The sequence below is a fragment of the Gallus gallus genome, chromosome 5, assembly GCF_016699485.2.
Source record: "Gallus gallus isolate bGalGal1 chromosome 5, bGalGal1.mat.broiler.GRCg7b, whole genome shotgun sequence".
Taxonomy (NCBI): Eukaryota; Metazoa; Chordata; class Aves; order Galliformes; family Phasianidae; genus Gallus; species Gallus gallus.
The window spans coordinates 22,577,802-22,601,332 of NC_052536.1; the positions used below are offsets into that span (position 1 = coordinate 22,577,802).

Below are 23,531 nucleotides of genomic sequence, written 5' to 3' on the forward strand. Positions count from 1 at the left end.
CAAAAACACCTCTGCAAAAATACAGCTATTATAGGAAAAAAAAAAAAAAGAGGGAGCTTTTTTTTGTAGGTGACAAATGATGCTGTGCACTTAATTGCTATTTAAAACCTTAATTGTCCCTTTATAATTTCAAGATAACTGGTTTGAGTGTGTTAGTAGGCCTGCTAACATAATATTCATAATTTAAAAATTAACAGTGTACCTATTGGTACACCTAAATGGAACAAACATTGCAGTAAGTGGAACACCTACGTAGTCTCAAGTGATTTCAGTCTTCACTGAAGGATTTTCACTTTTAACACAATAATACCAAGAATACTGCATTTGTACAAATTTCAGTATTGCTGTCAGAAAGCCTACAGTCTCAAAATATCAAAGAAAATAAAATACAAAACGTACTAAGCTTAGAGACCTAATTTCAGTTTTGCTTTCATATTAGGACAAGGACGAAAAATCTTATGTTGCTTCTATTTGCAGGTGCACACAAATATAATAATTCAGATGTCCATTTTTCTCATTCATGCCTTTTACTTTTTTTAAAATATCAATTATATGGATGTTGTGATGGAAGAAAACGATAACAAAAAATAGAAGTTTCAATCTTTCATGTGGAAAGAAATGCAATTATCCATTCATACTTTGTTCTTTTTCATTATTTCATGTATGTGTACGTTGTACTTTGCACATCACGACTCATTTCAGAGTTAGATACATGAATAGAAAAGTTAAAGCACAGGATGAAAACAAGCCACTGGTTGAATGACATTTTATTTTCACATTCAGACAGCTGTACAGTTTCTATAAATAGATGTTGTACTATAATATTTACATATTTCCTCACTCATTACTAGTGTATTCCATTCAAAATAGTAGATCCCTGACCAAGCCAAAACAGGGTTATTTCCAGGTTCATTTACTCAGAATCCTAGGTTAAAACATACAATACGTCAGTTTGCATCAAGAGCATTTTTCCAGGTGTATCACAAGTATTATTTTTCTCTAGACAGTCTCACCTTCCAGCATCCTGAGAGCTTTCCAGACAAGTGCAGTATAGTTCAATAACAAAAACAGGATGCAAAAAACATTCATATTCAGTCTACTTAAAATAAGGAATGCGATGGGTAGTATTAACTGAGGGAGTTTCATTACACATTAACACAGTATTTGAGAGATTCCTTGATTTACAGAAGTACAGACCGAAAAAAAGCAATAGATTAAAAATTTTGGAGACAGAGTAATCCTTTGAGCTTCTGAGCACATTCCGCACGTTACTATGGAAGTGTCGTGTAGTTACAAATCCAGAATTACATTGGTACATTACAAGAGCTTCTGCCAATAATGCTTCCAAGTTATACATTTCCTTTTTCATTTTCTGGTCCCTGCGATTAACTGCTATCGGCTACATTGCTGGGATGCCTACAAACATTATCCAAACTCCCATCCAATCTAAAATCCACACAATTTAAGGGATGTCAGGGGTTTTCATGATATGTTGCTTTCAAATTTCCTTTCTTTTTTTCCCCACTTCAGAAGCAGCCATCTCCACAGATAGACCAATTTAATAACCAAACTGCAATTGCCACGTGATATTTTAAGACTATAGTAGCTAAATTGATCATCTTTACCAAAAGGGCTTGAAGAACTATATATCAAGAGCTCCATGTTGGTGGGTAAAAGTGAACAACATAGAAGGAAAACAATAAAAAACATTACATTTAAACAATGTGCAGGACCAGACTGCTTTCACTGCACACAAGAGAATCGGAAAGCAGAAGTCTGCAGTTGTAAAGGGATAAGTCTGGAACAAATACCACTAGAAACAAAAACCAACTGAACTGAAGCCATATTAATCATCTTAAGAAAAAAAAAAAGGATTCCAAGGAATGGCCAAAGTAGGCCATTTGCAGCTGGATGCTGATGCTCAAACTGTCTGATGAACAGCTCATATAAAAACTCCACTAAGGATGAATTCAGAAGGAGACTGAGCAATGAAGTCTTAGATTTTTCTATGGGGAAAGACTTGCAGGGTCATACATAAATAACCAAGTTTTCATAGAAGACAGGAAAGTGAGCTCAAGTAATTGCAGTAAAAACGGAAATACTGCACGTCAGTGTGCCACAGGGTAGGTATTTCCAAATATCATGATCAACTTGAAACTGGCCGAGGTGGTTTGCTTTTGTTTTCTGCCTCTTTCCCACGAATGGCAGCCACATAAGAGAAGAGACACAGTACGGAGTAGCAGATCTCGTGAGCCTACAAGAAGTTTGAAAAGGAGATAACAAAATTCAGGTGATTTAGCATTTTACAAAATCCACTGCATGTTTTGTATTTTGTTGCATGCCTTTCTTTGTGAAATGACTACTTTGACTACAAACAAAATCTGGAAGAAGCATCCCATACTACTTTCTAACTGAAATAGAGAAGATGAACCATTTAGCAAATAAAACACCTTTGGGATAAAAGCATTAGTTGCTTGATAGTATAATTTTTCATATTTTTTAAGGACAGTACACTAAGAATAAGTTAGCCAGTGCTTTAGAAAAAAAAATATTCCATATATTTGCTTTAGGGAGGAGTTGATAAAGACACTTAGAATGATGGTAAAGCTAAACATCCAATACTATTCCTTGACTCAACAAGATAGTAGGATTCTCCCTTACAACTGTGATCATTTTATGGTCATCCTTACTGATGGCTAGTAGAAGTTTAGTTGTTGGTGGCTTTTTTTTTTTTAGTATGTGTGAATAATAACTAAATATTTTAATATGTTAGAATATATCCATCTACATATGCCTATAAACAACACCTAACACTGCACATTTCATACGAACGCAACAGGCAATTGTGTCACTACCTTAGTGCGGACACTTTCACATGCCATTAGCAGATTTACAAATAATACTTTTAAAAGATTATCTCTGCTATTACTTAGCAGAAAGTCTTTGTTTAGAATGTGACTGGCAGCACAGCTCAGTGAAGGTAATACAAATTCAGTTTATAACCCAGTTCTAATACTGGCTATTCTTCAAAGTTCTTGTCCGTATGGCGAGGTTTATACTTACTGTCTTTGTAAGGGTAGCATGCATAATCATAGAGAATATCCCGAGTTGGAAGGGACTGAAACATTAAACGTTTCCAAATAGCTGTTGACCCCTTTGGTCATAGTAAGCTGAGGATCCTCAGCACTTTAGAGCAGTAAATTCAGTGTGGATTAGAACAACCTGATCTAGCTTTAGATGTCCCTTTAGATATTCATTGCAGGAGAGCTGGACTAGATGACCCTTAAAGGTTTCTTCCAACTCAAACGATTCTGTGATTCTCTGACCACAAAGTCCAACTCCTGGCTCCACACAGGACAACCCAAAATTCCAACCACATTTCTGATAGCATTGTCTAAATATGACGTTTTGTTGTATTACAGGACAAGCTAAAATGCTTCTGTAAATTATCATTCACTTCCATTAAGCTAGCCTGTTAAAAGATACAGCTATCTGCTACTTCAATTGCATGTTTTTGAAACAACGTTCCTAGAATACATTTCTCAGATCAAGTTAGTCTTCTCCCTGTTTATTAAGTATGGTCACCTTTCATGCAATTACCACATGTATGCAACTGTACTTCAGAGAAAATAACTGGAAACAATTCATTTATGATGATTATCACTGGCAGCTATTTCCTTCCTGAAGATATACAAGCCTGATTACTGAAATACATGTAAAAGTGCTAAGTAAAAGTATCAGCTGTCTGTATTCAAAAATTTTATACTAAGCTGATCTCGAAAACACAGCAATTACTCAACTATATAGTAGGAATCAATACTTAGACCATTCTTTTGCATCTCACTGCTGACTTTTGTGAGGAGGTGGGAACTTTTCATAAACCCAGCTAGCAATCATTTAAAGACCAGGAATTTGTTTCCCTTTCCATCTGCTTTGTGAATTAGGGACTGTGTTCTGCACTGTCTTCAGTTTAGTACTTACAATAGCGTATAGTGCTGAAGATATAATAATGTAAGTTAGCTGGATTGGTTTGATCTATTTAATGAAAGAGACCACACTTTCTGCATTACCTCTAAGTTCCTCTGGTTACATAGAAACAAGAATCACCAAGTTTTATGAGAGTTTTAATTAAGGGAAGACAACAAAAGAGCAGCTTGTGTTTCACTGCAGTGTTAGCGCTACAAATCCTGCAATCTCAATGCAATTCTCTTCACCACATGAAAATGTAAAGGTATGTCCTCTAAAGAACTACCGGAAGGCATCACAGATGACTCACCATTGGCGTCTTGTACTTGTGGCTCACCACTTCTTTAGTTTCAGGAACTAAAACCGGACGGGCAAGAGACAAAACAAGAAGTTCAAAAAACGAGAGGAAAAAGGGAAAGAAACAGCACAATGTTCCCATAGGAAAGGAAAGGGATGCACACAGACAGCAGGTGCATGAACAGGGCTCCTCACTATCCCTCACTTCTAGGTATTCTTCCTTCTCTTCATTTACATTATACATGTCCTTGACAATACTGATAATGAATTACTCAGGTTGGCAAAAATATTTTGTTGCCTATGTTTGGAAAACCATAATAGATATTTGATGGTTCTTAGAGACCCTGGCTTGTCTACTAGTAGTTATTGCTGCTAGGCAGCAAAATTAATGACAAAATGCACTTAATGACTATTACAGTAAAACATAAAACAACGATTCCATAGGAATTTTTAAGTACTTGATTCTCAAAGATATTATTCTCTAGATGCTTGAATCCTTCTCTGCTGAGTAACAAATCTCATAAGAACTGCTGGACACTCTGGCAGTAAGCTCGTGAAATACAGAAAAAAAGTAAACAAAAAGGATATTAAGGAGAAAATTTTTCTAAGCTGGAAGACTGTTTCACAGCCAGATTTTGAGAAATTCTAAAAATATTCTTTTCTTCTGTCGAGGACATGCATGCTCATTTTTAACTTGATATTGTCAATGAAAATGTTCTTTGCTTTTGAACACACAGTCTTTAAATAGAACATAAATTTCAATTCCATGTATTCTTAGAATATCAGGCTTGATTTGATTTCCAGAAGATTTTACACAAAGAGGATTAGTGCACTGATTAAAAAATTATTCAGAAAATATCACATTGCTCCTTTGCACTGCCTCAAACTAACAAAAAGAAAGAACGTAAGAGCCGTAACCATCCCCATCAGTATTGGCTGCATCCAAACTGTGCAACTGGCCTCACACTTGGTCTGCAGATATTGTTGTGAACAGATACCATGGGAAATCACCAGGAGAGAACAAAACCAACACTAAGAACGTACAAATGGTAATTTTAAAATGTGTAATAACAAAACCAACTTTGAATACTTCCCTTCCAGAAAAGCTGAAATTTGCCATGGAATTTCTGTATCACAACAAAAAAAGTATTTAGCAGCAGTATAGAAATTATTCAAAACCAAACCATACCAGGTTCATAGGGGAAGGGTAAGTATTTTATTACACATAATACTAGTGACAAAAAAGAAAGAGGCAGATGAATTCAGTATGAGTAATTAGGAAAAGTCCACAACAAAACCTATCCATGCAGATGTCGTCTTTTCAACTTATGATATGACACATCTAAACATTGAAGAGGGAGACAGATCACGCTCTAAGGAGCCAAAAGTAGGCAGTGCAGACTGGGTTTGAGAAAATTCTCCAGAAACAAACCAGTGCCCACCAATTCTAGTATGTCATGGTATTGTCATTCCTGGAAAAAAAAAAAATACTGGCAAGTTCAGAATTGGATTTTAAAAATTAATGCAATATTCCTGGTTGATATTTCAATTCTGTTTTCTTGAAGAGATGGCTGTTACATCAGCAACTGAAAAATGAGGGAAGTGCACACCCAGGCTACACTGCCCCAGCAATACCAGTGTTGGGAAGAGAAGGAGGTGCGCATCCAAGCTACCTTACCCGTTTGGCACCAGATGTTCCAAATTAACTCCATGTCACCAGGGGGTAAAGGTGGGAGTGAGGCTGTTGCACAGCCAAAGAGGGTAGGATTTTTTTTACAGTTGTGTAAGTCTCACTGCCCACTGGATAACATACAACTGCTCATATACTCTTCAAAAAGCAGGAAGGGAAAGCTGTAAGGACCTTGTGCCATGAGACAAGGAGAGAAGGGAAGGTGTAAAGTCTTGTATCATAACTGAGAAAAGGAAGAGAGGGAACAGCAGAGTGCTTAGGTGCTCTCTCCTCACTTTGTAGTCAGCAAGTTGCCTTCTCTTTAAGTACTCTTTTACAGTCCTTTTAGTAGGGAAAATTCTCCCGAGAGGACTGAGTTAGGAAGAACAAAAAAAGCAGGTCTAGATTTATACCCACGGAAGTCAAAGCTCTACCACCGTAAAATACAGAAAGCAAACAAAAGAACAACAACAAAAAAAATCAAAGAAAACCACCCCACCCAAGCCTCAAATTAAGAGAATAGAACAAGCATGTTTCTTCTAACATTAAGACTTATTCCTGATGCTGTTAAACTAAGAGGATGAAGAAAGAAAATGATTAAGCACCATTCTGCAGCCTTTGGTTCTGTGAATGAAAATACAGTACTACCATAGAACGAGTTCAGGGGACATCACTTTACCTGCTGGAGAATGAAGGTTTTCATAGCAGCCATGGTGAAGGGGCCACAAGTAAAGCACAAGTACACAGCAGTAACTCAAATTCCAGGGGGAAGAGCCTTACATTTTCTCACCTACTTCAAATCTCAATTTCCATTTTTGGGCAAGAATTCCTGAGCTTCTGCTTGTACCCTGCTCTGAAATCACAATTGCAAATTTCATGCTGATATTTAAGCCTAGTGTTACCAAACAGACCTTTAATTTCCTGCTGTGTTATAGCTACAGTTGGAGCAATCACACTTGGCAGAATAAAATGAACGCTGCACTGAACTACTTCTCATCAGAGTAGCGTACACATCTACTACACTCAAGCTTCCAAAGAGGGCGCACTACTTCGATATACTCTCTGTACTGTGAATCTCATTGCAAGGCTCAGAATGTTTAACATAGCTCTGCAACTTCATCCTTAAGAAGCCCATGCAACTTGATGGTAAATATTGTCAATTCACTCTTAATAAATTAAATGCTTCCTCCACAGGACAGATTCAGAGATCTTCTCATATTTTAATAATTAATAGAGCACATATGAGGTAGTCACTCATTTATCCACAAGAGGAGAGGTTAGCTTCTCTGCAACACCTTTTTTTCCCTTTTTTTTTTTTTTATTAGCCGAATGAATAAATTATAAACCTCATTTGGTACATTTAAACTGGTTCTTAGTAACCTCTACTGTGGGAGAAGGGTAGTTTTTACTTTACAAATGATTTCTCAGCTTTTTCTTTCAGCGTCCGACTCACAATTTATTTTCTCTTACTTCCAAAAATTACATTTCCTTAAGTTCCTTATCACAGTTCTAGATTTTCCTTGATTACAAATATTTTCTGTAAAACAAGAACAAAACATTTCCTTACAGTTATAATTTAGGGGCAAAATCTATATCATAGAATCATTAACAGAAATTGATTGGAATAATTAAGTCAAACGCTGTCTGTCTTCTTGGCAATCTAGATAAACTATTAAGAAAACACTTTGAGTTGAGAGACCATGAGTCTCCAAAAAAATGACCCACATATAATTTCTGATCCAATTATTTTTCTCAGAAAACTGAAGCCATGGTTTGAGCTAATTTTATGGCTTTTGAACTCTAATATTTGTAAAGCCTATCAATATGTTTCACAACTTTGAGCAAATTCTATCAGAAGTAAAATGAATCATGCCCATCAGGGTGAAAACGTACTAAAAGAATATGCAACCATACAATGCAGACATGTTTTGATCACTTAAACTATTTTTTTTTATAGGGGTTAAATACAGTGATCTGATCACTTGAGCTATGTACAACATTTTCAGAAAAGGGGAAAAAAATTCACAACTTGCAATCCCAAACTTCTAGAAGAGTCTTTTATGGTGAACAACAAGCAATTGTCAGTAAGGTTATACCACTTCAATATCTTATAAATTTCTATTACCAGAAGGAGAAAATGCATTATTAAGGATGAAGATGTTAATATTAGCACTCTCCTTAAATTTCTTTTACACTGTTAGAGAGAATCCATCAGTCAGAATCTTCTGTTCACAGCGCTAGAGAACAGTCAAGGGAGCTGCTTATTTAAATTTTGTTTAGCAGGTGAAGTATGCTGATCTAGTAAGAAAACAATGTTGTAAATTCCATCTTTTTTGTAAAGCTTTCAGACCTACACTTAAGGCCCAGGCAGATGAGTGGAAGAATAAAACAATACAGAGATGAGAACCATGTCAAGAGAAGTGTATCTATCACTATTGAGCCACATCTAAAGCCATTCATTTTTTTCATACACTAGTATAGTCTGACTAACACTGAATAGAAATTCAGAACTTAACCAAATTAGACTAGAGGCAGATTATATGTAATAGTAATAAATAGCCTAGATAGCACAAATCCTCTATTTTCCTTAACTGTTACTTCACTACTCTTCACCAGTCATACTCTGAAACCAAAGCCACAGTATAATGCTCAATCTTACAAAAGATCTTCTGCTCCACACAATAAAACTCCATGTACAGTGGAGAATAAACATTTAGCAGAACTTTTCTGCAATGAAAGCACAGCATGTTGAGAAAGATAAATTGCAAGTCCTGCTTAAAAAAAGATATGTCAGAAGAAAAACAGACATACCAAAGAAAATTCCTACGCCCATCCAAAATTACCTGATGTTTTGTCTGCTTCATGAAACTCAGAACACCAAATTTGTCTATTACAGGAAGAGCATCTAGGCCACAAGTCTTACTATGATGGAAGTGCATGTCCAAATTTTTATGTTAAGTTCCCCATCTCTCTATTAGGTAACTTTTCAGCACAATCTACATTTCCCTTCCATCTTTGAAACTGCAGTGCAATTCTGAATCTCGAGTCTGGAAATTTGAGTTACTGCCATGTGAATACAGACCTAATATCAAAATAATGTAATTACCAAATTCCTCCAGGACAAAGACTCCTCGCACAGTATTGCACTTTTTAATGTGATTCAGCTCTATGAAAACCTACAGAAACAGGAGCAAAAATAACACAAAATTAGTAAGCTTTTCTCTTAAAATCTAAAAACCAAAATAAAACAAAAACATCACCACAGCAGATAAAACCTGAAGTGTTTAAGCATACACTACCAGTTCATTTACAGTTTAATACATAAATAAAGGGTGAAATAAATATTCAGAAGACAAACTGGCCACAATGCTAGAAATCAACAAATAACTTAAAAGTGCTAAGAAGCGAAGACAGCAGAAGATGAAGTACCTTCCGCTCCTTGCAGGAGGAGAAAGCATGGAAGAGAAACGAAGGAGTTAGTAACTCTGACATATCCAACATTGCTACCCCTTCAGGCACTCAAATGAGTTATTGCAAAAAGAATATCAACACACCTGAAATACAACAGAAGAGGGGGACAAGAAAAAAGCTGACTCCCAAATTTGCCACGATTTGTAGTCTCTGATCCATCCCAGTTTCTGCCCCTCCATGCGTCCTCCTCCAGCACAGAGGGCAGGTAAGGGACACTATACTTCCCCCATCCTGACACTGACTCTTCTAACCGACCCAGCAGTCACATTTAATCCAATGACAAACTGCTAAGCTTCTTCCGCTCTGATATTCTTGCACCATTTAAACTCGTATTACTGTTTATGATATATGACCTGCATACTTACACTTCAAGCTGTCTCCTGTCAGTACCAGTTTTCTGCTTTAAGCAGCATGGGAGCGTTTGGGACCCTTCTCTACTGTTTGCTCACTTCAACACATGGCCATTGTCAGCTGGGCAGTTGCTTAGAAGACAAACCTTTTAACTCATTTTTACAAACACAAACCCCAAAAGACAAAATAATTGAACTACACAATGAGGTTTTTCAGTCTAGAGCCTAAATGACAAGATGGCATCAACATACAAGTTCTCTGAGCATATTAAGTTCGTTCAATAGCCAATGTATTTCGAGATATAAAACAGTCCCTTCACATATGCACAGCTCCACAATGATCAATCAATACACAAACATAAGAAAGAACTACAGAAAGTACCATAAAGAATAAATTCCACACAGCAGAGTCTAATGTGCTTCCATTTCTAGGCAGGAGAAACACCAAGAGTAACATCACCCTAACAGTCACAGTAAGTCTATTTCCAGTACCTTAGAGATGCACTTGCAGTACTGTATTACAATAGTCTGGATCCATACTTCCAGCTCCTATGTACCTTTGGCAGCAAGACCTTAGGATCTTATTAAAAAAGAAAATACTAGAGAAACTGCATTGCCTTGGAGAGAGGGGAAAGGAAATATTTACAACCCTTCTGAATTCAGTACTAGCAAAAGCCATACAGCCCTAGATGATATGCTACCCCAGAAAAAGCAGAGAGAATCATGACCACCTTTTTCTTTTTCATGGAACAGGCTTATATATATCAACAGAGGTCAGTACATGTGACCACTATACGCTTAAAACAAGTGGAGTTGATCTTCTAGTATATGTTTTTGTTGTTGTTTTAACCAGAGAACTAACAAAGAGTCCCAAGATATTTTTTGGTCAGCATCAAAAACTGAACTTCCAGTTACCTAAACAAAAAACCTGAAGCTTGCATCTGCTTACATTCAGGCACTCAGGAAAGGAGAATTAATCACATCTTTCTTCTTTGTATGTTTTCACCCATGTTTCATTGATCAAAAATATTTTATTTTTTGAGGAATAGCAGCAGACAAAACCAGACAATATCAGAACCCTTTATTGTACTCAGTTTCCTCTTTCTATAACATCCCCTGTAAAAAGTTTTTGCTGGTAGTCTATAGCACAACATTTAAAAATTGAATAGAAAGGCCTGATGTTTTGTCCGGTAGACCTGACCATCTCTGATCGTCATGTTCTGTGTATAACACTGAATGCTGTGTTTCCACACGTCAGGAACTATATGAGAATTCATCAGTATTATAGTAAGTTACCAATTTTCTTAAGACGTGAGTTGAAAGACAGCCTCTCACTACACTGATTAAGGGACAGAGATGTTCTCCTCTCAGTCAGCAAACACACAAGTGTGTAAAGGAAATACGAGTTACTCACCCTAGGGAAACGCTTTCTTCAAGATAGGGCATTCAGCGCGGATCCTACTGTAAGTGGCCACGTGCCTGCTGCACTGTATTAAACTTCCATTTATTTATGGTGCAGATGAATTCTTAACTGGGACATAGTTACTGAGACCTAATATTAGACGTAATTTGTAGATTTCAACTTAGAAGGTTGTGAATAGCCCACCAAAGTCACAGGTACACTTTAACTCCTCCCTACTACAGCCGGACTTTCTCTGATCCTCTAGGCACAGACAAACTTGAACAAATTTTCTTCTTAACCCTATGTACACTGCCAGCATGGGGAGACAATTTGCATCAGTAACAGATTGGCCCACCATGTATCTAAGACATCTCCTGTGGAATGGGGCAGTGCCAAGGTACACACGCTACAAATCGAAAGCCTTCAGAAATAGTTTCAGGAAATGCAGCACCATTCTGACACTGAAGCAGTATGTTCAGTCTTATCAGGTAGGTCAGAGGAGAGACCTTTTAATTTTTATTTTTTTGAAAATATAGACTAGAAACCAGTCTTCCTGTGTTGTTTTTTTTTTTAAATTGATTATTTCTATGACTTCTAATCAATCACAGCAACAGAAATCCTTTATCCAAGTTGCCTTGTTGAAAATAGAGCCAAATACGAGGCCTGGACGTAGGGTAAGAAAAGGAAGATGAAAAGGAAGTTGTGTCTGATGAGGTCCTATTGGTTAGTTGGTATCCCCATCCAAACTCATTAAGAAATAGAAAAAGGCAGTTTTCAACAAAGTGAAACATCTGTAGGGTCCTGGGTTTACTTATGCTTTTATATACATACATACATATATGTATATGTGTGTGTGTGTATGTATGTATTCTGAAATCAACTGCCTTAGGGAGGAATTCATACCATTTATATGGAAAATGAAAAGGACAATTTATCTGAAACAGTAGACCTTTTATTAAGAAAGCAGTCTGTTTGATGACTGTTGGAATAAGGATGCAAACATTCTTTAGCTTCACAGATGATGAAATTTGGAAAGGCTATTTTTGCATGGTGCAACTAGGAGGAGTGTTTTACATGACTGCTACAGTTATGCATTCTTTACAGACCCTCAAATGGAAGACTTTCGATGTCTGCCCAGACAGTGTTTCGAGACTGAAGAAAACTAGGATAGGTCTTAGGTCCACTTAGGTACTCAATTCCCTTGCCAGTTAACACTGTAAATCTAACAGACTCAGAAGCTCAACATACTGAATCAACAAGTGCATTTTCCAGAGCTGTGCATCGATCTACTTCAAATAATAGCAACTCGTCTGATTGCAGCTTCATAAGAAAGAGTAGGAAGAGGAAGAATAACTTTAAGGGTGGGGAAGACGGTGTATTTCACAGGTCTGACCTGGCATTTGCACAGACCATCCTCCAGAAAAGATGTACTAACTTTCATTACTAACTTTCATCACCGACAACAAATTAGAACACCATTCTCCATCCGGAAAGACATGATAAATCTACTACTCTAGGAGTGCTGGTGGTAACACAGGACTCAGTGTCTGTAATGCCAAATTCAACAAGCAAAGATCCCCCCCAGTCCTACAGTAAAAATCAGCACTAGGTTTCGCTTAGGTTTCTTTCAAAACGTCATTTCCAGTCTTTTAGGAAAGAAAAGAAGTCATATAGAACATGTTTGAAATAGCAGTCAACTATAGTCATTCTAACCTGGTAATAAACACAAAGAAAACCCAAGGAGGTTCACAACACTCTAATCCTTACCCTGGCCCATATGAACTCAAAGAGACACGTGGTGCTGCTGTGACTTTAGGAGAAGTATTAAGTAAAGATTCTGAGCATGTGTGTCTGAGATCCACATGAACTTCCAGTGGGATCTACACTGATGTTTACTCAAAGAAGAACAAAGCTTTATGTGAGGAGAAATATCTAATCAGGAGGAAAGGAAAAAAACTCCACAGAGGACTGACAGAAGCTTTTGTTTCACACACACACACACACACACGCAGACTCACTCTCTTTTTCTCCTGAAAGTTGATTCTACTGTCTAGCACAGCATGCAGTTAATGTCATATGCAAAACAAAAAACACAAAGCAAAATAAAAAACAAAAATCAAAGGAAGCAACAGAAACAACATCCACAGAAAGGGAGAAATGGCAATTCTAGTTGTGTTTCCTCTATGCCCACAAAATTTAGATGGAAAAGAGCCAGTAATTTATTCTCATTTTTGTGAATTATGGCAAGAGTCACTTTATCGTTCTATTTTCATACTGAATTCTACAGACAATCCTTCATTTCTTAAACCAAGACTGAATACATATGGTGCAGAAAGTTGCCCTTTGCACTTGCAATATCCAAACACTATCTATAAAGCTGACAGTTTATGCTGCCAGGACATTTTCACAATGTGATGCTTTATGGCAGCATAGATTACAAGTGATCAATTTTTCTGTCCCTTAATATCCTGTCTACCATTTGTTATGCATTTAGACAATTCTGACCACAAACAACCAGAAACTGAAACCTCCATTAAACTTTTGGTTTTTTTGTCAGCTCATTACAGTTTTCCTGAGGATCTCATTTCAGTGTATTTTTACATCTATAAATACTTGTATTTATATGTGTGTGTTTTTGTGTAAATATACAAACGTGTTTTTCATCACCCATGGCACTGCCCCCCCCCCCCTTTGTTCTCAGTACCTTTGGGAAGAGGAAACACAGATGACGCAGGTAAGCTGCAAAAAGCTTCATGCTCACATTGTCATCTTATAGATTTCCCCCATACCTGACTGTGCATAAATTTCAGGTTAATTCCTTCCAGTGTCACCTGCAGAAGACCTCCTTCGCCAGTTTTCATATCCTGCACAGGAAACTCACCACCCAACTCAGGGCCTGTGATATGTTAAAGGGGAAAAAAAAATAGAAGGAAAAGGGAGGGTGGAGAAGAGAATAAACAGAAATAGAAAGCAGTCAATCAAGACATTATATGATCAAGGAAAATGCATAACACTAAAAACAAAATTTTAATTTGATGCACATAGCATTTCAGTAGAATCCGCAAACGACAGTCAGAGAACCAGTGGACGTTTGAGTATCAAAAAATTTCAGCGTGGTTACATGCAAAGGACACCTGTGGTCAGCTCAGTCTATATTCCTTGTGTTTCATATTGTTGGGGGTTTTCTGTTTATTTTTATTAAATGCCAGGTAAAACATGGCATGGTAAAAAAAAAACAGATAGTTGAACAATGCAATCGCATAATACCAGAGACAGTATAACTCTTCAGTATAAGCACATAAGCAAGCACAAACTAGGCTTTAAAGTTATTTATGGCATTATCTTGTATTTTAAACAATCAAAAATTGTGGTTGCAATGACAAATCAGTACAAGACATAAAGAAATTTTCATCTATTTTCATCTAGGCATTTTATCTAGTTTCTTTTGCATCATCACTTCAGCGAGAAAATGCTGCCTTATGATTTTTTATTTTTTTTATATCATTAGTGCAGAACCACCAAACGGGGAATGGCTTTTAACACATTTTTTAATACTGCATTGTTGCCCAATTCTTAGAATAGCTTTCAAACTTTTGCCTCCTCTACCCTCAGTGAAAATCCAGCCTGTCCTCTTCCTCCTCAGATTAAACTGGATTCACGTTGGGAGGAAATTGGTGGGGTTTTTTTTGTTTTGTTTTTGTTCTACAAGCTACAACAGCTAAGCTGAATGTCGAATCCTTAGAATGCTGAATTTAAATGCAAGTCACTTTCTCAGTCATGCTGATGTCAGTTATGAATACAAAGCATAGATCCCTTAGATATGGCATTAAGATATACCATAAGATTTGCTTGTACCCCAAAGCACAGCTTCCAGATCTAGCATCTGCTTGCAAAAAAGGAACACTCACAACAAAAAAATCATACTTGAAAACCCATAGCAATGTTACCCTGGATCTGCAAAGAGACTCCAGCACAAGAGATGCAAAGGTCTTAAGAACATAAAAATTAATTCACCCCTATGATTGTTACCCACGTAGACACACCACTTACTCCTCTCTGGGAACTAAGAAAAACGTGAAGCTACCCATCCAAGAACTCAATTTCCCAGAATTACAAATCCCCTTTCCTAGACTTTTTGATTCAACAGGAAAAGGAAAGGAATTTATGCTAAATATAATTATACTATTCTGTCTCACATGGTGATGCTAAACCAAGAGTAATGTCTGCAGGGGATAAGTTACATTAATATAAGGACATTGGGCTAACTGCACTATTTGATTTGCACAAGTACAATACTTTCCAATAACAGTGAAGACTTGTGCTTTGGAAGCCTGTAGAAAGCTACGAATTCACCGCTGTAGATTCACAGAGACAAATGAGCATATTGTTAGACTCAATTCTCAACACAAAGTGGATATAGTCGTACACTCCAATCAGGAATAAAAGCTAGCCAGCCATGAAGAGAAAGCAAAGTTGCAGCTTCATAGCATTGTCAAGTTATGATTTTACCAGTAGTCAGTCCTCCTTACACGTGGACTCTTTATATGGGTGTTTTGCTTTTGCTTGGATCTAAAATGAGGTATATGGGGACAAGCTCAAAATAATATTAAATTGGCTGTGTACACACAGTTGTGCAAAGCTACCTTCTAGTTTCCAATTTACAGGACATGATGGTTAAATAAACTAATAAAAAAGCCTGGATGATTACAGATGAAACAACAAATATTCCTAACAAGCAAATCTTGTACCTGGCTTAATGCTTTGCTGTCTTGCTGCTGCTCGCTCCATGCTGTCTTTTACGCAGTAGTATAATTCCCGACACTAACATTTAAGAAGAGTAAAATGTTATTTTCTCATATTACAGGGGAAGTGAATAGCAAGATTCTTTAAAAAAAAAAAAGTATAAGCAGGCCCCATGTGGCACACAACAGCAAAAAATCTATTAAAGATGAACCACAGCTAATTACTATATGGTATTTGTAATTTATCAACTTGAAATAGAAACATTTTGTATCTAAATAGCATAAGCTAGTGAATAGGTCATGCAATGGGCGCAGTAGATTACTCATGAGAATGAAGTTTACTCAGTTTCCTAGTGTAGAGGAAGCTTCCAATGCTCATATAATTTATCTTTTTGTTAATTATCTTCATTTCATTAATAATAATCTTCATTTCCTTATGCCATATTCCTCAAACAATCTTCCTCCAATTCTCTTCTCTAATATAAAGTAATAGGTAAACCATAATCTCAGAGTAAATTTTAAGAGAAATTTCATAGAATCATATAACAGCCTGGGTTTCTACCCAAGGCCCCAAACACATACTATTGGCTTTCCAAGTAACTCCTTTAGCACACTCCTTTTGTCTTCCTTCCCTCTATATTCACACCTGAATTACAATGACTTGGTCTATGCAAAATTAATTTTTTGAAGCAGGTATCTAAATTCTTTACAGCTCAAAAATAGTAGCCTTTCAATACATCATTTGCAGTTACAAATCTTTACCTTTTGTTTGCTGATCATTGTGTAGGAGTTACTGGAGTTTAAGAGTTACTGGAGTTTTCCTAGTAAGTTTAAGCTATCTCTTTATATACGTAATTAATAAATAAGGAGAAGAAAAGGGCTTTCCAAATAGTGGGGAAAGACGTATATGAAATCAGCAAAACCAAACATGAGCCAAGGAGAGAAAAAAAAAACAAAACTATTTGATCAGTTCAAGTTTTCCATTTAAAATAGCACAATTAACTCAATTGCAAGATACAAATTTATTTAGCTTTTGTCCATGAATCCAACACACTATTTTTGATATAATCCTAAGTCTCCATGACCATTCAACATTTAATAACTAAAATCCCTTCTTTCACAAAGCACAGTTCAATCACATATTACTCTCTGTTAGTTCTTCAAATCAAAAAAACAAGTAAAAGCTACACGTCATTTTTTAGTTACATCCTGCTGTAGTACTGCCTCCAAGTAGATGACAAGGCAAAATGTTAGCTTCAGTCAGCGCTGTGAAGCAGCCACTGCAGTTCAGTAAAGCGTACTGAAGACAGAATGCTATTATTTGATTAGAACATATGACATACCAATACAACATATTTGTTCCGCACTGTCTTGTCTGCATTAAATAAAATATGTACCTTCTTTGTGTAGAACTTGTTCAGTTGTGTTTCCTGACCATTCCTCCGCCAGAGACACAGAACTTTTGTTTTGGGACAGTAAGTCATGTTGATGAGTTTCTCATACCACCAACGTTCATACACAGTTCCAATGTTGCTTCTCAGCACAATGCAGTCATCACAAACCTGAGAGTACAAAATATTAGATGAGATTCCTAATACTATTTATTGAATGCTACTAGTTGCATTAATATATGTTCCTGTCTCTACCTCCATGAAAAATATATCTCCTGTAGTGTCTGTCCCAGCATGGACTACAAAAGTCTGCTTCTTGATGTGGCGGCTGCCGCTGGGTCTCACAGGAAGTTCCCGTCCATTCTAGGTAAGATAATATAGCACCATTAATGAACTTTGAAACCAACTTTCTTGAGAAGTGTACATTTGGTGACGCTAGAAGCATTTTCAACAAGAAAAAGGTATTTTTTAACATAACTAATCAGAGGCAATTTTGGACAAAGCCTTAGGCAAGATACTCCAGTAAGTTTAATTTCGAAAAGAGCAACTATGAAAGTCACTGCAGCACAAAACAACCTTCAAGCTGGTACCACATTCAGTATGTGATAGTGAAGTGTCTAGTTTCCAAGAACTATTAATATTTCAGTAAAATGGTCTGCTTTTTCCCCAGTTAAGAATAGGAGAATTTCATGTCCTTTCTGCGCATAAAACTAAGTTACAGTCTTAGTAAGAACAATGGTTCCCAACAATGAAGGTGACATTAGGAAAGCATCAGGGCTGCACAGAACTCTAGTGCTGAAGTCCCACATTTATACATATTTGTATTGCAGTTCTAATGGATGACTACATAATATTGTAAGTAGGGTCATACAACTAACCACGGTCTTTATACTATACATATGAAGGCAGTATTTAATAATCTGATTTATGGATTTTTAATACTTTTTTCATAGTGTTGCAGCTGAGCATTTATAGAAGAATTCTGAAGTATTTTTTCTCCCTCTACTGAAGCTCCCACAGACACATCATTCATCATGGTTTCACCTACCAGGTTAGCAAGCTTGTCTAGGATGTCATTTAACTGCTGGCTGTGCAACAATCCAATATGCGATTTTCCCATCAGACGACGCACCTTTTTCCTAATATCATTCTTATTCACCTAGAAAGAACATATAAAAAGACAGTTAGTTACTTTCCTCTAATCACAGGCAACTCCTTCTGCCTCCTGAATTCAACATATTTTTGCTTTCACTGCTAACACTGCAAAACAACTCATCTGCAGTTCAACCATGCTAGGTCCTCTTTAGTCCAGCAGTACCAGCAAAAATTGCCCTTAATCCAATTTTCCCAACTACTGCGCAAGAGACACTACATACAACAGATTTCCTGCCTAGTCTTGCACAGCAAAGCAGCAACTTCATTACCCTCCACTTTCACGACTGAGATCAGAATTTCCAATTTCTCCATGTTGCCACTTATCAACTTTATTCACTCTCCCCTTTTGCATCCACTGATCAAAGTAACTGGCTATTATTACTGCTACTGAAAGTATTACAGGGATGCAAGTCCTAATACCCAAATCTCAGCCTTCTTCTGAAATAAACTCATCCCAAGTATACTCAAATTCCATCTTAAAACTTATCTTCATATTCCATTTGTATCAGGAAACATCAATGTCTTGTTTCTTCTCCCCACCTTCCCCTCCAAAAAATAACACCAAGCAACTTCTCCCACTGTTCGGATATCAGACATTCTTTATCTTTTCACAACTAGGGAATGATATCTCACCTCCTCATTCACACCATAAAAAGTTACCAAACTAGCACCTGTGTATACCTAGTCTGATTCTCAAGATGTTGGACTAGCAAAATAGCGCATCAAAACTGTTACAGGATTGTTTTGGAAACAAACCTCAAAAGATCTCCAGGTTCTAAAACTTCCTCACTAAGATCAGATATTTCAAAACATTATTTTACACTGTACTGATTTCAAGACAACACCACCAGGATACACTGGTTTAATATAAGCAGTGATCTAGTAAAACAAACAAACAAAAAAACCACAAACCCTCACCTTTATCATAAGCATATAAGCAATCATATTATGTAGCAGCGTAGCCAATAAGCGGTCCTCATCATCCTCCAAACGTTTTTGATCATGTTCTCCCAGGGAAAGATACCTGCAACAATAGTTAGTTGTGAAGTAGACTCATGGGCATTTTTCATCCAATTCACTGCAGCACTTGCAGGGGACAGAATGCTACTTATAAAAAGTGTACGGCAAATAAAACCTTCAAAAACGCTAAGCCAAATGGATACTTTCCAGTACAATGTGTTCATTAATTAAACATTCATTAATTATTCAGTTCAAGCAACTAAACTATGCTCAGTGGGAAAGTTCTCAGCAACCCACTGGTCTTATCCACTTCCTCTTCCACAGCTGCAGCTGCATGACAACTGCTAGAAGAGAAACATAAATCAGTACAGGAGTTGTCCTCTTTAGATCTTTGCTTCTGCTATGCAGCTGCATTTAACTCATGATAGAAGCATGCAGGTCAATACTCTTATTCCAGTAGAGCAGACAGATTTCAAACTGCTTATTTTTCCACGAACTAGCAACCCACAGAGTACTTCTGGCTATTCTGCCTAAGAGAGCTAACGCTACATGATAACTTGGCTATAGATGGCACAGACACAGGTGTTACAAAGAGCAGAGAATGATCAGATTTTAACAGGACTGAGAAAAAAATAACAGTAGGCAGTAAAGACAGCTTAGAAGTAGCATAAAGTAGTCACACATGTTTCTATAGAGTTGTTTACTCACTGTGGTTTCTTCCTGATTTTTGTTTGTTTATTTGTACTACAAAACTGTAAAAACACTTATTTACAATTTTGCATTTTGCGAAAGTTGAAAATGCACTTTCTGAAGATATTTCACTTTTTCCAAAACAGTGGTATATCCCTTTGTTCTGGAATACATTTGTCTGAACAAAGATATCCTTTGCTTTATTACCAATTGAGCGTATTCCATAGCGTGATCATATTTACCATTACTCATTTCTCCAAAAATATCACCTCTCCATGAGAGGTAAGAGAGACGTGACAACTGAAGATAGTATTTCAGCAGCAGGAGATGCTGACCAGCACAGAGACAAAAGGCTCATTTTGGAATTGTCAGTAACAGTACCAAAGTTTACAAAAAGTGACAAAAGAACACATGCAACAGAACTAAAATAATATTCTTTTTATTGTGTCAGCCCCAGGTGAAATAATGAGAAAGAAAAGAGGGCTGCTAAAAACTTTACCTGTCAATCATCTCCTGGGGTCCCTGATCCATCCCCATTCCTTCTCTCTCTAACATCACAGCATCCAAAAAGGCATCTTCCCAGAATTGCATCTGGTCCCACAGTGTTGAGCGCTCTTTGCCTAGGAAATACATACAAAAATTGAGTATTTGCTCCAGTCAGTTTGCCTTTTTTTCCCCGCATTTTGAAAATATGACAAGCCAACACACAAATAATGCATGTTAAAAAAGAAAAAAAAAAAGAATAACTTTTAAATTACAAACAAAATCACAACAGAGGAAAAGTGTAAAATTAAAGACAAGACACACTGCTCATTCTAATTCATAGCATAATCTTTTGAAAACTTTATGCAAAAGAATCTCTCATCTCTGTTCCTTAAGAAATATACTTTCTTCCATATATTGTTAACACTTTTGAAAGTGACAGGAATATTGCACACAAACACAGACCATGGCAAACACACAGAGAAGGGGAAAGATGAGATTTTTACTCATAGAGAAGGTTTCCATTGCGGCATCCTCTAACTGGTCCCAGACAGATCCTTTATCCCTACCTGTATCATTCCAAGCAGGTAGTAAGAATAAATAGAAAGGATGAAAAACAGAGGAAGAAAGAGCTCTTGATTAACAGCAAGTCCAGGTAAAATACATTAAAAAAGAAAAAAACCAATATACTGCTAATTCAGGGATACACATGCTAAAACCATTAAACTTCCGAGTTTAGTAGCCTTCTATTCAAAGACTTAAACTGAAGGAACTTTTCTTAAAAGATCAGTCATAGACTTTGGCTTTCCATGCATAGCTAACTAAATTCCTTCTGTCTTCCTTATAACAGTCGTAAGTATTCTTATTCAAGAACAAGAGCCTTGAAAAAGCTACATGTAAATGCAAACTACACCACCCGCCCATCTTCACTTACTCAATCTCCCCAGCAAATCCTTTGCTTTACTCTGAATGTCCTAGCAGACTGTCCTATTCTGCCAGCACATATAACAGGGAGTAGTTATAACAAAACAAACAAACAAAAAAAACAAAACAAACAAAGAATTCTCTGGGAATGCATAAATTCATCTGCCCCAGACATGACTCCACTCCAGCTTCAGTCTAAAAGACCCCCTTGCTCCCCCAAAAATAGCTTACCCAAAAGTCCTTCATAGAGATAGACACGCTGGTTCCCATCCTCTGGACCTTTCCCTGCAGTACTGCCTTTGTTCTCCTTTACATTCTGCTTCAAGTTATGAGACTTTGCCTGAAAATAATATACGAGGTGTCAGACATCTCTGCAACCTGCAGGGCTGTTTCTTGCAATATAGTGCTACACTTAACCATCTGCAAGTTATATTTCATGCATACTTCTCCCACAAATGTTCAAAAAAAAAAAGTTACTTTATTAAAACATGAAGTTAATATATTTAGAAGTCCAGAATCCAGACAGACAAAACAAAAAATGCAAATCCCAGAACAAAGGAAAGAATAGTTAAACCTCTTCCATTATCCTGTACATTCCACACTTGAGCAGAAGTTTATCTACATTCTAACAGTAAATACTCCCCACACTCAGGAATTTTACTGCATACGTATCTTCCAGCTAGGAAAAGATATTTAAAAGTTGTGATTAAACTTCAGATAATATTAATGTTTTTAAAAACAGAAGAACTGCTAAACTCCATCATCACAGGCTCATCACTTTTCTGTATCAAAGAGCTGCTCCTAGTAAACAGGCTTTCAGTTCCTTTCAGTTAATTAAAGTCCGACAGTGCCCTTTGACTTTTTGTTTGTTTGTTTCTGAAGGGGAATTAAAGGTCAATTTGGTTGAGAGTAACATTGAGCAAGGGTGGAATTAAAGATTGCTAGAGTCTATAACGTGATGTGGAATGCAAATCTACCGTACTCGAAGAACCAACGATTGCACAGAATATGAGGAAAGGCACATGGATCTATCGAAAATTTAATCTTTAATATTTTGATATTGTAAATCATTGTTGATTAATCCTTCAAAGAGAATCAAATGCCCTTTTTCAAACGTGCGCTAATGTCAAAATGATTACTGTACAGGAATGTTAAAATAAATAAAGTAAGGTATGCAGCGTTCTTACGAAAATAGAGCTAGTAGCAGAGTTTGTCTCAATTTCACTGTCTGACACGGTGCCCCTGGATCCTGCCAGATTGCTTCCATTTTCCACACTTGGGCCATCACCAGCATTGCTACTCAAGTCACTGTCTGCTCCTAGTGTCTCCCCAGAGCTGTTACTAACCTGTGGAGAAAGATAAAGCCATTATTCCTCAGTAGTCAAGACAGTGCAGAGAGAAGAAGTTGTAATTTTTTTCCTCTTACAGCATAAAATAATAAATGGTACAACTGAAGGCCACCTTTGCCTTTCCTCTTTCAGTGATACTATTCTCACACAAAGTCCAGTAAAAGATTAAGAATCCTTCAGAAAATCCCAGAAGTGTTTAGTTTGGAACAGATCTGTTAGGATCTGTTATCTGTTACAACCCCCTGGCTCAAGCAAGGTCACGTAGAAGATGCTGCTTCTGGACATGAACCATGTCCAGAGAGGTTTTGAAAATTTCCACGCATAACTATATTCTATAACCTCTCTGGGCAAACTATTCCAGTGTTCTACCACTCTCACAATAAACCTTTTTTAAAAAGTATCTTCAGTTCAGATGGAATTTCCTGTGCTTTAATTTTTTTCTTGATCTTCTCTTGTCCTGGCAGTGGTTACTATTGAGAAGAGTCTGACTCCATTGTCTGCAATCCCTCCTGTTTAGTATTTATACACATTGATAAGATCTGTGCCTTGCCTTCTTCAGAGTCCCAACTCTCTCAGTCTCTCCTCATATGAAAAATGCTCAAGTCTTTTAATTGTCTTTATTGCTCTATGCTGGATTGACTTCAGTGAATTTGTTCTTGTATTGGGAAACCAGGACTGGACA

The 23,531-nt window shown here is 36.9% G+C and overlaps 1 protein-coding gene across 45 annotated transcripts in view; it reads right to left on the minus strand.

The window, feature by feature from the left end:
* Positions 1-752: 752 nt before the first annotated feature.
* The window catches only part of MADD (MAP kinase activating death domain), a 67,245-nt gene continuing 44,466 nt past the window's right edge, over positions 753-23,531 (minus strand). For 17 of the 45 annotated variants that reach the window (XM_015287174.4, XM_015287171.4, XM_040702008.2 and 14 more), the window contains 14 exons: positions 22,688-22,846; positions 21,732-21,840; positions 21,083-21,145; positions 20,593-20,713; positions 19,362-19,467; positions 18,337-18,447; positions 17,544-17,651; positions 17,295-17,459; positions 15,904-15,976; positions 13,945-14,051; positions 9,362-9,370; positions 9,039-9,108; positions 4,277-4,323; positions 753-2,254 (listed from right to left, as the gene is read on the minus strand). In XM_015287174.4, the coding sequence (XP_015142660.2) occupies positions 2,147-2,254; positions 4,277-4,323; positions 9,039-9,108; positions 9,362-9,370; positions 13,945-14,051; positions 15,904-15,976; positions 17,295-17,459; positions 17,544-17,651; positions 18,337-18,447; positions 19,362-19,467; positions 20,593-20,713; positions 21,083-21,145; positions 21,732-21,840; positions 22,688-22,846 (1,356 nt within the window). In that variant the 3' untranslated portion in view covers positions 753-2,146. Of the gene's footprint in view, positions 2,255-4,275; positions 4,324-9,038; positions 9,109-9,361; positions 9,371-9,462; positions 9,487-13,944; positions 14,052-15,903; positions 15,977-17,294; positions 17,460-17,543; positions 17,652-18,336; positions 18,448-19,361; positions 19,468-20,592; positions 20,714-21,082; positions 21,146-21,731; positions 21,841-22,687; positions 22,847-23,531 lie in introns of those variants that run through there. The other 28 variants (XM_040702020.2, XM_040702016.2, XM_040702014.2 and 25 more) reach the window with 6 other exon arrangements.